At 43.4% G+C, this 15,547-nt stretch overlaps 1 protein-coding gene across 7 annotated transcripts in view; it reads left to right on the top strand.

Moving 5' to 3' along the window:
• Positions 1-9,528, top strand: part of PALM2AKAP2 (PALM2 and AKAP2 fusion) — a 427,797-nt gene extending 418,269 nt beyond the window's left edge. For 6 of the 7 annotated variants that reach the window (XM_030566709.1, XM_030566710.1, XM_030566713.1 and 3 more), the window contains one exon: positions 6,785-9,528. In XM_030566709.1, coding sequence (XP_030422569.1) covers positions 6,785-6,877 — 93 coding nt within the window. In that variant the 3' untranslated portion in view covers positions 6,878-9,528. The remainder of the gene's footprint in view (positions 1-6,784) is intronic. The other variant, XM_030566712.1, reaches the window with a different exon arrangement.
• The last annotated feature ends 6,019 nt before the right edge of the window (positions 9,529-15,547 follow it).

The following is a 15,547-nucleotide window of genomic DNA, read 5'->3' on the forward strand; positions in this document are numbered from 1 at the left end:
ACTGAATTCTGTCCTCCCTTGCATTCTTCATCTGCTGGTGCCAATGAGCAAGCAAGTATGGGATAATTCACCATTAAATTTGTTTCTCTCTATCCTCCACTAGGGGGCCGGTGGCTAAAGCTTCTACCTGACTATAGTGACTGCTTCAGTCATTTTTTTTTTATCCTGTTAACCATCTACTTTAAAATAAAACTTGGCATTAAAACAATGTTCTGTAACTCTTAAGGTCTCCGAGCTGAAACCCCAGCATGTGTGTAGTAAGAGAGGTGAAGAACAGTTTTCACAGTTCTAAATCATTCCAAATATTTATCTGTCCTTTCAACATTTCTGCCATCTGAAATCTCTCTGATTAATGTGACTTTGTGGTCAAATTAGTTTTTCCAAACAGAATATATTTTTTACATCACTTCCCTGTTTTCCTTAGAACTCTTTCCATTACGAGGAAGCCTTGTCAATTATTCAGCCGAAGCCTGAGAGAACCACTCCTCGCTTTGTTAACATTATAATCTTTGTGGAGCCTATGTGCCAATTTTAGAGGCAATTCCAGACAAGTGACAAAACCCAGAGAGCAGTAACAGCAAAGGAGATGTCCATTCCCAGTCCTATTTTTCAGCATGTGCATTTTACATGCAGGATGCGAGTTATCTGGGAGTTAGGCACCCAACTCCTGTAGGGATAAATCTGTTGTCAGCTCCACTCATGCTACGCCATGCATGAGTGTAGCCGAGAGCAGAGGGCAAGATTCCAATATCTTGACTTGCATTGATTAGCATCTTACTCCATGAATAGTCCTCTTGACTTAAATCCACTTGCTGGACACTTCAGCATACACCAGTGTCGCCACCCAAAGCCACATAAATGCAGCAAGGGGCATATAGTTCCTGACTGTGTGCTCCAAATTATAGGTCTTTGCTACTTTTGCTAAATGAGAATTGCTATGGTCTAACGCTAGGACCCAGGCCTATATTTAGAGCTCTGAGTAGCGGGCCAGATTCTGATGTGTTTTCCCCAGCGAGTAGTCCATTTACTTCACTCCATTGCTGGATACTTATACAGACGCCAGAGGTCATCAGTGGGAGTAAATAGCTACTCAATTGGAATAGGTGTTTAGGGCCAGAACTGGGTGTATTATGGGCATTCCAAAAAAAAAGAAAAAGGACCTAGTTCAGCCTGTTTGGAGGCTTCCTTGAATATCTGACACAGGACTGGTTTGGAGTCCATTTTGCTGTCCATGTCACAGATTTTAGTAGAGAAATTGAGCCGTTCCCAGTTAGGCCGGTGACTTCTTACAGTAGAACCTCAGAGTTACGAACACCTGGGGAATGGAGGTTGTTCGTAACGCTGAACAAAATATGGTTGTTCTTTCAAAAGTTCACACCTGCATATTGACTTAATACAGCTTTGCAAATTTACTCCCCAATGTCCCCTGCCCCATCCCCTCCCTTTCCTCTCCCCTCTGTCCTATTCCCCTATACTCTTCTCTTCCCTCTGCCCTATCCCATCCCCCTACTTTCCCACTGCCTCTTTCCCACCACCCGACCCCCTTCCCTCATTTCCCCTGACCCTGCCCCACCGCAGGCACTCTCCATAACAGAGTGGTGGTCATGCAGGGCGCCAAGACACACAGAGGGGGAAGGTGACCAGCACTAGGAACAAGGAGATGGCATCCAGCTGCAGAGGCAGTGGCCACCTTCCCTCACCTGGCAGGAGAGGCAGCTCCATCCCCCCAGAAAGATGCCAAGAGGAGATGCAGCATGGGAACAACAGAGCTCCCCTCTGCTCCAGCAGGCCAAGCAGAGCAAGCCCTGCACTGCTCAGTGCTTGCAGAAATCGGCAGGGCAGTGGCACTTGATCCCTTGTGCCGCCCACATGCCTTAGCTCTGACTGGGGGGGCAATTCCCTCCCGCAGCTCCCCAAAACTACATGTGTGCAGTTGACCAGTCAGTTTGTAACTCTGGTGTTTGTATCGCCACCGTTCTACTGTATCTGATGAGTGTAATGGTAAATATAGAAGGCGTGTTTCACCACTGCGTTAGGCCAATTTTACACCAATGTAATCCTATTGGTTTCAGGGACAGGTGTAAAACTGGAGTGATGTAGTGGTGAATCTGGGCCAGGTTTCTCTTTGGTTTCTCTTCATTGGGAGCTTCCAATGTGGTGGTTAGTTAAAGGGTTAGCTTATGAAAATCTTATCAAAACTTAACAATAAGCTGGTTACCAGTAAATCTATTGATTTATAGAGAATCAGGACTGGCTCCAGCTTTTTTGCCGCCCCGAGTGGCAAACGGGAGAAAAAAACAAAAAAAACCAGACGATCGGCGGCACTTTGGCAGCAGCTCAATTGCGCCGCTTCAGTCTTCGGCGGCAATTCAGCAGCTGGTCCTTCACTCCCTCTCTTCTCTTCGGCGGCAGCTCAAAGAGGAAGAGAGGGACTGAGGGACCCGCCACCAAAGACCCGGACGTGCTGCCCCTTTCCATTGGCCGCCCAAAGCATCTGCTTCCTTCACTGGTGCCTGGAGCTGGCGCTGTAGAGAATTAACTCCATGTTCCTCTCTGCCAGAATTCCTTTGATTTATCCTACTCTTCCTTTTAGTGTCCCTTCCTTCTGGGCCATTCCCTCTTCTAAAATAATGCGGGGCCAGGTCTTGAAGTCTTTGCTCAGTTTTCCAGCAAAAGCTGCCATTGATTTTAACAGGTGAAATGCTGAGGAGAGGTAAGCAATGGAACTGCTGCTCGTCGATTCCAAGGCCAGTTTGGGACCATTGTGATCACCTCAGCTGACCTCTGGCAGGCCACATTGTTCCCCAAAACAATTCCTAGAGCAGATCTTTTAGGAAAAACTTTCAATCTTGATTTTAAAGTTGTCAGTGATGGAGAACCTGCCATGACCCCTGGTTAATTACGCTCATGTTAAGAATTTGTGCCTTATTTCCAGTTTGAATTTGTCTAGCTTCAACTTCCAGCCATTGGATCACGTTAGACCTTTCTCTGCTAGACTGAAGAGCCCATTATTAAATATTTGTTCCCCATTTAGGTATGTATAGACTACGCAATCAAATCACCCCTTATCCTTGTTATTGTTGAACTAAATGGATAAGCTCTTGACTCTGTCATTACATCATGTGTTTTATGATCCTTTAATCATTCTAGTGGCTCTTCAATGAACTCTTTTCATTATTTCAACATCCTTCTTGAATTGTGAGCACTGGAACTGGACACAGTTTTCGAGCAGTGGTCGCACCAGTCCCAACTGTATAGGCACTTTTCTCCTATTCAAGAGTTCCCTGTTTAGTATCTCAGGATCAAATTAGCTCTTTTCACCACAGTGTCACAACAGGAGCTCAAATTCAGCTGATTATCAAGTCGTCATGCACCCCGCCAAATCTTTTGCAGAGTCTGCTTCCCACATAGAGTCTACACTCTTTGTTCCCACACCCATACATTTGCATTTAGCTATATTAAAAGGTATATTGTTTGCCTGCACCCAGTCTACCCAAGTGACCCAGATTTCTCCGAATCAGTGACCTGTCCTCTTCATTCTTTGCCACTCTCAGTTTTTGTCATCTGCAAACTTTATCAGTGATGATTTTGTTTTCTTCCACGTCATTGATAAAAATGTTAAATAGCATAAGGCAGAGAATCGATCCTTGTGGGACCCCAGTAGAAACGCACCTATTTGATGGTGATACCCCATTTACAATTACATTTTGAGACCTATCAGTTAGCCAGTTTTTAATCCATTTAATGTGTGCCTTGACAATATTTTTCATGAAGACTGAAGTCTGAAATATAGTACATCAACAGAGACATTAAAGTCGTTGGAAGCTGGGGTGCCTCGCACTTCTCATTCTTTGGCCCAATGAGAGTTATGACCAAGTTAAAACTTAAGTAGAGGCTTTGGAGACCAGCTAATAGACATGATGGTTGTTTGCTATCATGCCTCAATACAGTGTTGGTAATTCTCACACAGGGAAAATAAATATCCTGCTTCATCCTCTCCAATGACTAGTCAATCTCTAATGCTAATTTTGTAAGGTTATAGAAATGCTAATAACAAAGCTGTAGCGGGAGATGCTATTGGAGCTATGCGAACTCTGGGCCAGATCCTCAGCTGGTTAAAAACGAGCACTGAAGTCAGTGGAACCATGTTTATTTCACACCAGATGAGGATCTGGCCCTAGAACACTGGGACTCAAACAAAATCCATTATGTTTTACATTAGCCTAAAACTAAGGCCCAAGTTGTGCAGTCCTTACTTAAGTAAGGCCTTGGCTACACTAGCACTATACAGCGCTGCAACTTTTGTGCTCAGGGGTGTGAAAAAACACCCCCCTGAGTGCTGCAAGATACAGCGCTGTAAAGCCTCAGTGTAATCAGTGCCGCAGTGCTGGGAGCACGGCTGCAGCGCTTTGAAATTTCAAGTGTAGCCATACCCTAAAACTCTCCTCTACTGCCATGGTGGTTTTGCTCCGATAAGGGCCTCAGGTTTTTGCCCTGAGTTTGGTGTCTTTTGTATTTACTTTTCATATCCTGTTAGAATGTAACTTTTCCTTTATCCTGCACTTCTGTTTCATCCTCATTCCCATTTTCCCCTGCTTCTGCCACTGCTCAGCAACATTCCCCAGTTTTGAAGCTAAGAAAGCACCAACATTTATTTCCTATTGTGCTGACGCTGAAAGAGCGACTGTTCCTTTTGTCCTTCTGAACAAGTTGTCAAGAAAACCTGAGCACTGGTGCCGAACCCCTTTGAGAGCTTTTTCGAGGGCATGGTTTATCCAATCAGAATCCCTGACACCTCATTTGAACCATCAGTCCCCAGCTTTGTAGCTGCAGCAGAATCAATATGCCATTAGCGGCTGTAGTGTCTCTGTGGAGTTTTATGCAAGAAATGGTGTGGGGTTTTATCTTGTAAACATATTGGTGGGCGTGTGAGCATCACCTCCCTCTGCTGGATGGAATCAGACCTGCTTCCATTTGAATGGTCTTGCCTTCTAATGGTTTACAAAGAGGCTATAAGTAGCTTTATGCAGATCTTCAGTAATATAACATTCCAGTAAACCTGGACTGAGTTTTGGGCACAAATAGTCCCTCCCCATTGCTGCCAGGAAAGGTGATACGGTTTCAACTCAATACTGCGTGTGCTGGCTTAGTTTCACCTTGAGTTTTGGGGTTTGTTGATCCACCGGCTCAAAAGAACTTAGAGGGCATGCAAACTACATGGCACAAAGCTTTGCCAAACCCCTTCTTTCCCCAAACTGCTGAGTGTCCCTGAGCTCTAAATGAACGTTTGGATCCTAGTGTTAGACCACAGAGAATATACTCCTTTAGCACACGTAGCAATTGATTTGTAGCTGGCTGTCAGGAGTTGTAGACGCCTTACTGCATATATGCAGCCTAGCTAGAGACCTTGACATCTGTGAACGAGTGCAGTCATGGATTGTTACAAGTTGCAAGACCAAATAACCTCTACTCACTCACCAACTGGCAGCTAGGTTACCTTCAGATGCTCTTTGTAGCTAGTGTCCTCATTCTTACATTCAGATATTTGTAATCAGATTGGAACCCTAGTGTGCTGGGCTGTCTATAAACATACCATAACACAATCCCAGCCCCAGAGGGTGGACAGTCTGTGCAATGCCAAGACGTGCCATATATGTGTAGAACACACTGGTGGGGCGGGGGACAGCGAGGGTGACAGTAATAGGAATACAGGGCTGCATGCACTAGCTAACCTGGACGCTTTAGCGGCATCATGGTTGATTTGGATTTTTTTAACCTAAATCTATAATCCCCTTGAAAATGTTTCTCATGTTGAAAGCCCCTAGAAGTCATTGAGCAATTTTCCATTGATTTCAGTGGGCTTTGGATCAGGTTCAAACTTAAGCTCACTCATGTGGTTCTTGTCTGGCATTGGTTAAGCCTAGGAACGTTCTAAAAGGTTTGGTGAGACATGGAGAAGTCAGGACAAACAGCATGCTGAAGGAAGGATCTGATGGAGTATGTCTGAGATTTCCTTTTATTCCCCAAGGGGGAAATTCAGCCTTGTGCCGGTGGCAAAGACCGGGCCTGTGTATCAAATCATCCCTCTTTAGGCATGTAATGTGTGGTTCTTTCACCCAGAGGACTCTATGTTCTTCCATGCATGTGTTCCAAGCAGTGGCTTTTTCATTGATTTTGCTTCAATCCAAACACCACAGCAAGCCAGTGTGAAGGACCCTTGTGTCTACAGGTAATGACACGTTTAAATGAAAAACAATCTGCCAGACAAAGAGCTAGCTCCAAAGCTGATTGAAGTCAATGACAAGGCTCCTCTTGTCTACAGTGGGCTGGAACTGTGCCTCTGATGAGTGTCATGTATGTATATGGTTACCTTGTGCTGTACGTAATCCCCACACGTAGGTGAAAATTGATCCTTCGTAACCATCCTCCCCCTGCTGGTTGTCACTTGGCCTGTCTGAATTGGGATGGGGAGCATGCAGCAGCCTGAGTTAGGCCTGCAGAGCTAGACTTGACTTCTCCACTTCTAACTTAGGCTGCTGTATGAATATTAGGATTTAAATAGTCCAGCTTTGACCTTAGGAGCTATTTGGCGTAACCCTTGCTCACACTGGCAAGCCCTTAGAGACATAAGTAGCCTCTGTCATGTTGCTCGTGTGATGGCGTGGTGAGCGTGGACTGCATAATTAATCTCTGTGTGTGCTAGTAATTGGGTTGGGGGGGAAGATGGGTAGGAGAGAGGAGTGGAAGAAGGGAACCAAAGTAAGCAGTGTTTTTTCTTTTCCAGGTCCTTGAGGCTACCAGGGTGAATCGCAGGAAGAGTGCCCTGGCACTGCGCTGGGAGGCTGGAATTTATGCCAACCAGGAAGAGAATGAATAATCCCCTTGCAATAAAACGGGTGTTTCGGACTGACGAACCAAACAAACAAACAAACAAACAAACAAAAAAAGCAGCATCATTTAATCCGATATTTATTAAAGATCCAGCAAGCTCACTGATCCACAGAGACGGGATTGCGCCATCTCCAGGCACCATTAAGCGAAAGAGAAAAACCCACCCACAAAATCCACACACACACACACACACACACCCCAAAAAAGAATGAGAGGATGTTAGGTGTGGACTGGTCAAGGAAGGGTGTCATCGCCATTGGCAGAAGCAGCAGCAGCAGACCCGTTGCAACAGATCAGCACAAGAGGCTGAAGGAGTTGGCAAAAACTTAAGGCAGGGCAAATATATGTGCTTCCTTCTAACTAAATTTCCAGTCCTGCTTTGTATCAACAAGAGAGTTTGGCCCAGGGTAGCCTGTTGTGTCACCGGGCTTCCTTTGGACTTGCCTGTAGCTTCTCCATCATTCCACCTGCTGCATTAAGAGCGTTAATGTTACTTTGGTTTACTCTAGAGAGCCATAAAATGCAATGATTTGTTGTTTTTGCTCTTATTTGCGGAGTGGGGGGGTTGAAGATTTTTTCCCCCTTTCTCTTAATTTTTCTTTTAAAAATTGGAGGCTGTTATTGCAAATGTACAATCCATGTTTTGCAGTCAGAATATTTAATAAAGTATCCTGGTCTGTTGCAAACACAATCTGTCAGTTTAGGAGAGAGCTGGGGGGAATGCCAAGCCAAACGGATAACCTTAGCTTTAGAATCCTGTATACTTGCAATATGAACTGGTCTCCAGTTTCTCAGTGCATATTTACATAACTTTCTAAATATACAATCTGTATTTAGCGGGCAATGCCTATTTTTATGATGGGTGTGGGCAGAGGCATATGTACAAAATGAATAAAGATTGAATAACCTAAGTCAGAAAGGTGAGGGGAACACACTCAAAAAAAAGACCTTTAATTTTTTTGAGGCAATAATTTAACCAAGCCAGATGCTGGCACAAACAGAGGTATGAAATAAAGGAAAAAGTTATGGCTTTAACTATATTTGTACAGTGTAAAAGGCCTTGGAGTTAATGTAAAGTATGCAGGTTTCCAGAAAATAAAAAGTTTAAAGAGGGTAATAGAGAGTGTGTGTGAGAGAGAAGCAAGAAAAAGGATTATTTTTGCTGTTCAGTGTTTTGAGAGCTAAAAGCAAAATAGAGAACCTTTAGTTTGTGCGCAGGCTTGGAATCAGTGACGAAGGGTGTTGTGTGTCTGGGTGTGAGCGAGCACATGTGTGAGGTTGGAATCCTAGAATGAACAAGAGCTATGGGTGTACAGATTTATTTTCTCCAAAGCTGTTTGCCAGCTATGGGGGTGAGTGAGAATTTCTTTTTTATGAAAAGGGATATAAAATGGCACTGAGCTGATGCAGTATTTGTAATATTAAAATTTGACCTGACACGGTATTTGCATGAATCACAATTGCGAAGTATTGAGCAGTTTTGTAATCTGACATTTAGAAAAGAAATGTATTTATTCTTGTGCTTTGTATTCATACGTAGTATAGAGGCTGCCAGGTTTACTCTTTCTTTTCATGCAAAGCAATACAATACGTATTTTACAGCCGGGAACCATAATTTCTGGACTAGAAATTACCAAGTTTAGGAGACATATACATGTATGTATTGTTTTTATAAACCTAAATTTATTATTTTAACTTCTTTTTAAATCAGCCAAGAGGCTGACGCTCCCTGAAATCCCTTTTCTGTTTTCATACTGCTCTGTGACCTGACATGGTGTTTTATTCCGAGGCTCATCTAAAATGGCTTTAGATACTGTGAACATTATTCTGGTGCTTTTATTGGGCAAACATAAAGCCTGCAACCAAAACAATTTATTGTTTTTAATTTCTTTCCAGCCTGTGGTTTGACACACATCTCACAGGTTCCTTTACACGATCAAAGATTTTGAAGCCTGTGTTCAGGGATTGTAGTAAAAGTGACAATAAGCATTCATTAAAGCTGTTCTGTGAATTACCTATTAACAAAAGAAAACTCTTTTGAACTGGGCAATTGTCTTGTATTGATTTTTTTAAAGTGTGTCATACTTAAGAGTATACACATAGACCAGCTGTAAATGCCAATCTACTCAATTCTGATCCAGTTCAATAAAGGTGTGTTAGTGTTACCAGTAGACTATAGGAAGTATAATTCCACACACTCAGCAGTCTGTTTCCCAGCTGATGGGCAGGTATTGTGTGTGGTAACACTTACAGGAGTTGCACACCCGTATTGAGAGGGGGTTTCGATCCCTCTTGGTTTGAGGAGAACATAGATGAATCTTGGAAACCACTTCTCTAGCAATGTTACATAGTATCAAGCTGTATGTCATAAGTGGCTCATTACTGAGAAATGGTCTTACATCAAGGCACGTACATTTGAACTTCTCACTGCAATGCTTGGATTCTTACAGCTTTTGCTCCCTTTGAAATGAATTAGCTTCTCCCTCTGCATGGTTGCCATTTCCTAGAGTTGAGGGCATTATCAGGAATTCCTGGCTCTCTCTTACCTTTTAAGAAACATGCATCTGTTGTTTTCTTGAGGGATTATTTTTTGTAAGTAAAAAATAAATAAATAAATAAATAAAACATTGGATGTCACTTCTTCAGCTTTATATTGCTTGTCACGGGGCATCTCCTGCTTTGTCTGCTCCTTCCCCCCCCAACTCCTTCTGTGAAAATAAAGTCAATCGCCTATAAAACCTGTGTGGTTTTGCCATCTTGGAATCCTTTGCGCTGGGATTGAATCTAAGCAGCATTTTCACATATCCTGCAATAAAAAAATGTTTGCATGCACCAGTCAAGTATAGCTAATCTCTACCACCCATCCCTTTCTCTTCCAGAAATTATGGAAGCAAAATCATTGTTGGCAGCAGCACATGGTTCAGTGCTATGATAACTTAAATGCTATGCAGTTTACTTGCCTCTTTATTTCAGTTGCATGCTACCAAGCGTATAGGTCTATAAATATAGGCAGGCATAGGTCTCTATATATAAATAAATCAAATGTAACAAAGGAACACTACTGCCAAATTAACTTGGTCTCCGCAAAAGAAATTATAAAAAAAACCTTTTCTGTGACAAAACTGGTTTTAGTGCAAGTGTGTAATGAAAAATAGTTAAGCATTAGAATTGTAACTATCCAGTTTTTGGTTACAAATGCAGGTTTCCTGAGTTGCAACTTTTTGAAACAAGTTTTGGCTTCATCTTGCTCCTTATCCAGATTATGCGACAGTAAAAACAAAAACAGTGATTTGTTTTACAGCCAAAAGGTGGCGCTGTTGTCGTGTTTTATCAACCAATCTGACCAGCCCTGGTTTTCTGTATATATTAACCATTTAAATGTTGTTATTCTGCTTTTGTTTCCTAGTGACTGTGAGGCATACAAAGCAAGTATATTGTTATTTTCTTATTAAAACAGAAACCTGTGTTGAGTTTCTATAATAAGGGCTGGTCCTTAGAAATGCTTGCAATGTTCTTTAATAGGATTGGCAGCTGCCAATCCCAAACTGGATTGGATGGTAAAATTGGAGGTAGATACCATGGGGAGGAGAAATATGCTCTTATCCCATCAACGCAAACAGCTGCTAAAAGACATGTGTTGCATGAGGTCCTAAATAGTGTACCTGCTGTTCTTTTCCCACGGTTTTCAGCCTCAGTCTTGCTGTTTTTTTCATCTAGGTAAGCGGAAAGTCTGATCTCTGGGGGGAGGGAGGTAGTACCATATGACTAGAGAATAGCTAATGTCATACCTGTATTTAAGAGGCCTGTGGGGAGAGTGATTCGGTCAATTACAGACCTGTTAGTCTGACCTCAGGAATATGCAAGGTTTTAGAGTAAACTGTGAAGGAAAGAATGGTATTCATAGTGGTAAACAGTAAAGGGAATGTAATTCAACATAAGTTTACCAAAGGTAGCTCAAGTCAGACTAATCTGATTTCGTTGAGAAAATAACTGATTTTTTAGCTGAGGGAAGTGCAGTAGATCTCAGTAAAGTATGTGACACAGAGCCACGTGGGAAATTATTAGTTAAATTAGGGAAGATGGGGATCAGTATAAGCATTGTAATGGGGATAAGGAATTGGCTAATGGGAACAAGGCAATGGGTTGTGTTGAAAGGTGAATTATCAGATTGGAGAGAGATTACTAGTGGTTCCTCAAGGTTTGGTCTTTGGACCCATCTTATTCAATATGTGTATTAATGTTCTTCCTACAAGAACAAATGGATATAACCTGGCCATGAACAAAGTCATTTCATTCTGGCTAAAATATCAGTGGCTGAGCTTGCCTTGTACAGCCTGACTATCCACAGACACCAGGCCACCTATTGATCGTCTTCTAGAAGTAAATACCAAATACAGTACGGTAGAACCTCAGAGTTACGAACACCTTAGGAGTGGAGTTTGTTCATAACTCTGAACAAAATATTATGGTGGTTCTTTCAAAAAAATACAACTGAACATTGACTTCATACAGCTTTGAAACTTTACAATGAAGAATAAAAATGCTGCTTTCTCTTTATTTTTTGCTGTATTTGCTTTTTTTTTTTAGGTCTCTGCTACTGCCTGGTTGTGTACTTCTGGTTCCAAATGAGGTGTGTGACTGACTGGTCAGTTCGTAATTCTGGTGTTGGTAACAATGAGGTTCTACTGTATTGTGAGCCAGATTCTCAGCTGCTGGAAATCAGCATAGCACAGTTGACTTCATTGGAGCTTTGCCATTTTATACCAGCTCAGGATCTGGCCCTCTGTACTGTGCGGGAAATACCACACATTCATATTATTTATGGGCCCAACTCCCATTGAAGTAAAGGGAAAGACTCCTGTGACATCGATGAGAGTTGTCTAGAGCCCTAGATGTGGCCTCTTGACTGCAGGTTCTTAGTAAGAAGAGCTGATGCAGACATCCTATCAGTAGATGCAGGTATTTTCACTTGTATACACACTATCCAAAATTCCTGCAGAGAAAAGTCAATATTGGGTATGGATTTCCTGTCACATGTTAATCAAGTACAGTGACAGGATATAAGAAGGGGCTGGTTAGTTTCACTCTCCATACCAATAGGTGTAGTTATCCAAGCTAAAACAGGACAATGCTGTCAGCTTTTAACTACAGGAAAAGAAAGGAAAGAAAATCTTCCCCTCATTGCACCACACTAAAGGAGACAGGATCCTGGGTGGCAAATCCAGTGTTCCCAGCTCACAGCATCTTTGAATTTTAAGACATTTAGAAATGGGTAACAGCACATTGGAAGGCTACAGTGGGACAGGTTTACGCACTATTTAAAATAACCTTACAGTGTCCATTTGTTCCACTGGATCAGGATGTTGTGCAACAAAACTGGTTGTTACCAGCTGTTTGTGTTTCATGCTAGCACCTAGCATTTTTAAAATCGCTGTCATCTAAAGCTGCCAAAGCACCTGTCCAATGTACATTCACTCTGCCTTAGAGCACCCTGACAAGTAGCTAAGGATTATAAAACGCTCGCTGACACACCAGGCTACAAGCCAGACTAAAGAGTCATTTTGTCACCCCTGCCCTGTAACCTGGGGTTGTTCACAGGGTCCAATATGTAAGTCACTCTCAGCTGTGTCTGTGTGCACTGCAGCCAGCTGGCCATGCCTTGGCTCTTACCAGCCTTACAAATTACCACAGGATGAGCCCCAACACACACACTCAGTCCCAAATTCCCCCCCAGAAAGGCATTACTTCAGCCACCACTGAAATGCAGCTATGTCGGGGGTAGAACAGCTGCACGATAGAAATGGAGAACTCCGCATTGACTCAGACTCTGTCAAACTATAATCACCGTACTGACCAGAGCACTAACATTATCCTTATTGGCACTAGAAGTGCCATGGGAACATCAATGGCCACAACAGAACTCGACTTTGTTTCATCACAAAGAAAGTACATGCAGCAAGCGTGCCCCCTAACACAATGCTAGGGTATCTTCTGAGGGATGAGCAATGCCCACCAAATCACTGACCTCACAGTGCCTATTGGAGTTCCCTGAAGATCTCCCAACCAGGTCTTGACCCAAAGCCCATGGAAATCAGTTAAAGGACTCCCACTAAGGGCTTTTGCATCAGGCCTTAACCATTGACATGGCCTCGCCGACCTTATCATAGGAAATCAGCCAGGCACACACCAAAAAAATGCTCTAGCTGCAGGTCCAACCATGCTGCAAGACAGACACAGCTGAGGGTCACCACGTTCTATTGGACACACAAAGACATTTGGTAAATTACTGTTTTCTTTCCTACAAAACCTACCAATTGGGATTTTCCAACCTGCCCTCAAAGTATCTGGGCACCTCATATCTCACAATGAGAAATAGTTTTTTTTCAGTGTTCTCTAGCTAAGTGTTTGCTTGGGCTACGGCCTGCAAAAACCAGAGACAAGCACAAGGCACCGGGTCTTGTTTAAATTGCACAATTCAACTTGGAAACGGATGTGCCCATCTCAGGAAACATGTCAGAGATGTTTTGGTCCCAGCTGTAGAATGCCTCTGTGTCGAATATTGAGCATTTTTACATGATATATCCAGAGTGGCTGGAATATCGATATATGAAGGCTGATGTAACGTCAATAGAGACCAAAGCCCAGAGCTGAGACCCCCCCAACATGGTCATAGATTTTAGACAACTGTTAAAGGAGCTTCCAGTTCATCAATCCTAACAAATGGGTACACTGGACTAAATAGGCGAGTGTAAGAACCCAAATCTGTATCTTTCTACATCATAAAGTCATCCTGAGGGTTTCAGTCCCACACCATTTCCATTGTGAAATCAGAACACTGCCCCAATCATGTTTCTGCCCACTGCAGAGTATGGCTTGACTAATGCACTAAAGCAGTTGGAATTTGGTGCATTTTTAAGAGATGCCCACCTGCACAGTTACCGTATATGAATAATGTTAATAATGACCAAACATTATGAAGTGGTGCAAGATGTTCTGGCTTTGCTACTCCCAGAGAACGTTCATTGTTGTTTGATAACTCAGCAGAGGTGTGTGCTGAATAGCGCGAGGATGGCAGAGTTCTCCCAGGGGCTGGTCTGGCTCTGCTCTGGACCTCCGCCCACATGGCACGACAGTGGCCATGACCTGGATTGACTCCCATTCATCCTGTAGTTACTTTGCTAGCTGAATGAGGCCTGAGCAAGTCCAATCACAGGACCAATGCAGCACAAGGCCAATCTAGTGTATTCTAGTTGCGATGACAAATTTTCCTGTTACTCCCCACCATCGTCCTATTTAGCTGGGCCTGGACAATCCCTCTGTGATTTTGCAGTAGCCACTTCCTCGCCTCACCCTGCACCACAGGTAGCAGAATCCCTTTCAGCCAGGGCCTGGTAGACGTCCCTAAAGGCAGAAGAACCAACACGCATAGTAACAGAGGGAGTAGGCCGTGAGCCACAAATGTGGATTTGAATTTAAGCAAAAATTCAAATGTGTTCAGCTCTGGACCCATCTCCAGTTTGCACTGAGTTTGCAACCCAAGACTCAATGGGGGAGCACAAGGTATGAATTAATTTTTTCCATGTACATTTAGTGTGCATGAAAGAGACATGATGGGCAGCCCTGGTGTCTGAAGGCTCAAGACTATTGCCAGCCCCAACATTCAAAAACCAGTTGAAAAAATCATGAGATTTTAAAAAATTCTATTGGGTTTTTTTTTTCATTTTTGTTTTTGGGGTTTTTTTGGTGGTGGTCTGATTTTTGAAGTCCCCCTTTCTTCCCCCAGTCTGCATGTGGGACATTGCCCACTCTCACAGATGTACCGTGACTGAGTATGGTGGGTTTGACCCCAGCTGCAGGAGAACTTGCTAGAAGACCTAAATGAGCTCAAATTACATCAAGCTGTAAACACTTCTGCTGATGGTTCAGCTGGCTCCCAACTTCTCAAAGCCCCAAATGCCAACTAATTAATTCTATGCCTGGCTCCAGTCCTTCCAATAATTATGGACTCCTAGCCTCACCTCACTTCCATTAACTGTCCTCCAGTCCTCACATCTGCCAGCCCCACATTGATTCTGCACCCCTAGCTCAACTCGGTTCTTTGCTCCCTTCATCTCAGGCACTGAGAAGCAGGGGGAACCGCACCTCCAAGGGCACTGCATCCCCTCTGTCCCAGGCTTGGTGGGGAATGCTCAGATCCATCAAGCCTGGCTTTGCAGAGAGACTGAGTTGGAGCAAGGGCAGAGTAGACCCAAGGTGTGATGAAGTCATGAGAATTGGCAAAACTGACCCAGCACAAGCACTGGCTGTTCAGCCTTCCTCACCACTGTGCTACAGCATGAAAAGAAACTGCAGCTCATTTGTTCTACCTCTTCGGCGCCTCTGCTGGGATGGCCACTGACAACACCTGTCTTGGCTAAAGTGGTCCAGTTGGAGTAAATACCTATGGGCTGAGAGCTGCATTAAGAGCATCTAACACCTAATGCACGAGGGCTTCCACCCTGTCATCATATGATGTACCAGTGAAATGCTCTGTGCCCCATTTCCAAACTGCCCTTCCTCCCTCCAACCTTTCAAGCACTAAATATGATCGCTTCCCTTTGACCCCCAAATGCTCCATTTAAAACAAATACCCTTGTGCCACTGGGGACAGCTTGCT

Source organism: Gopherus evgoodei, chromosome 6, assembly GCF_007399415.2.
Source record: "Gopherus evgoodei ecotype Sinaloan lineage chromosome 6, rGopEvg1_v1.p, whole genome shotgun sequence".
Lineage (NCBI taxonomy): Eukaryota > Metazoa > Chordata > Testudines > Testudinidae > Gopherus > Gopherus evgoodei.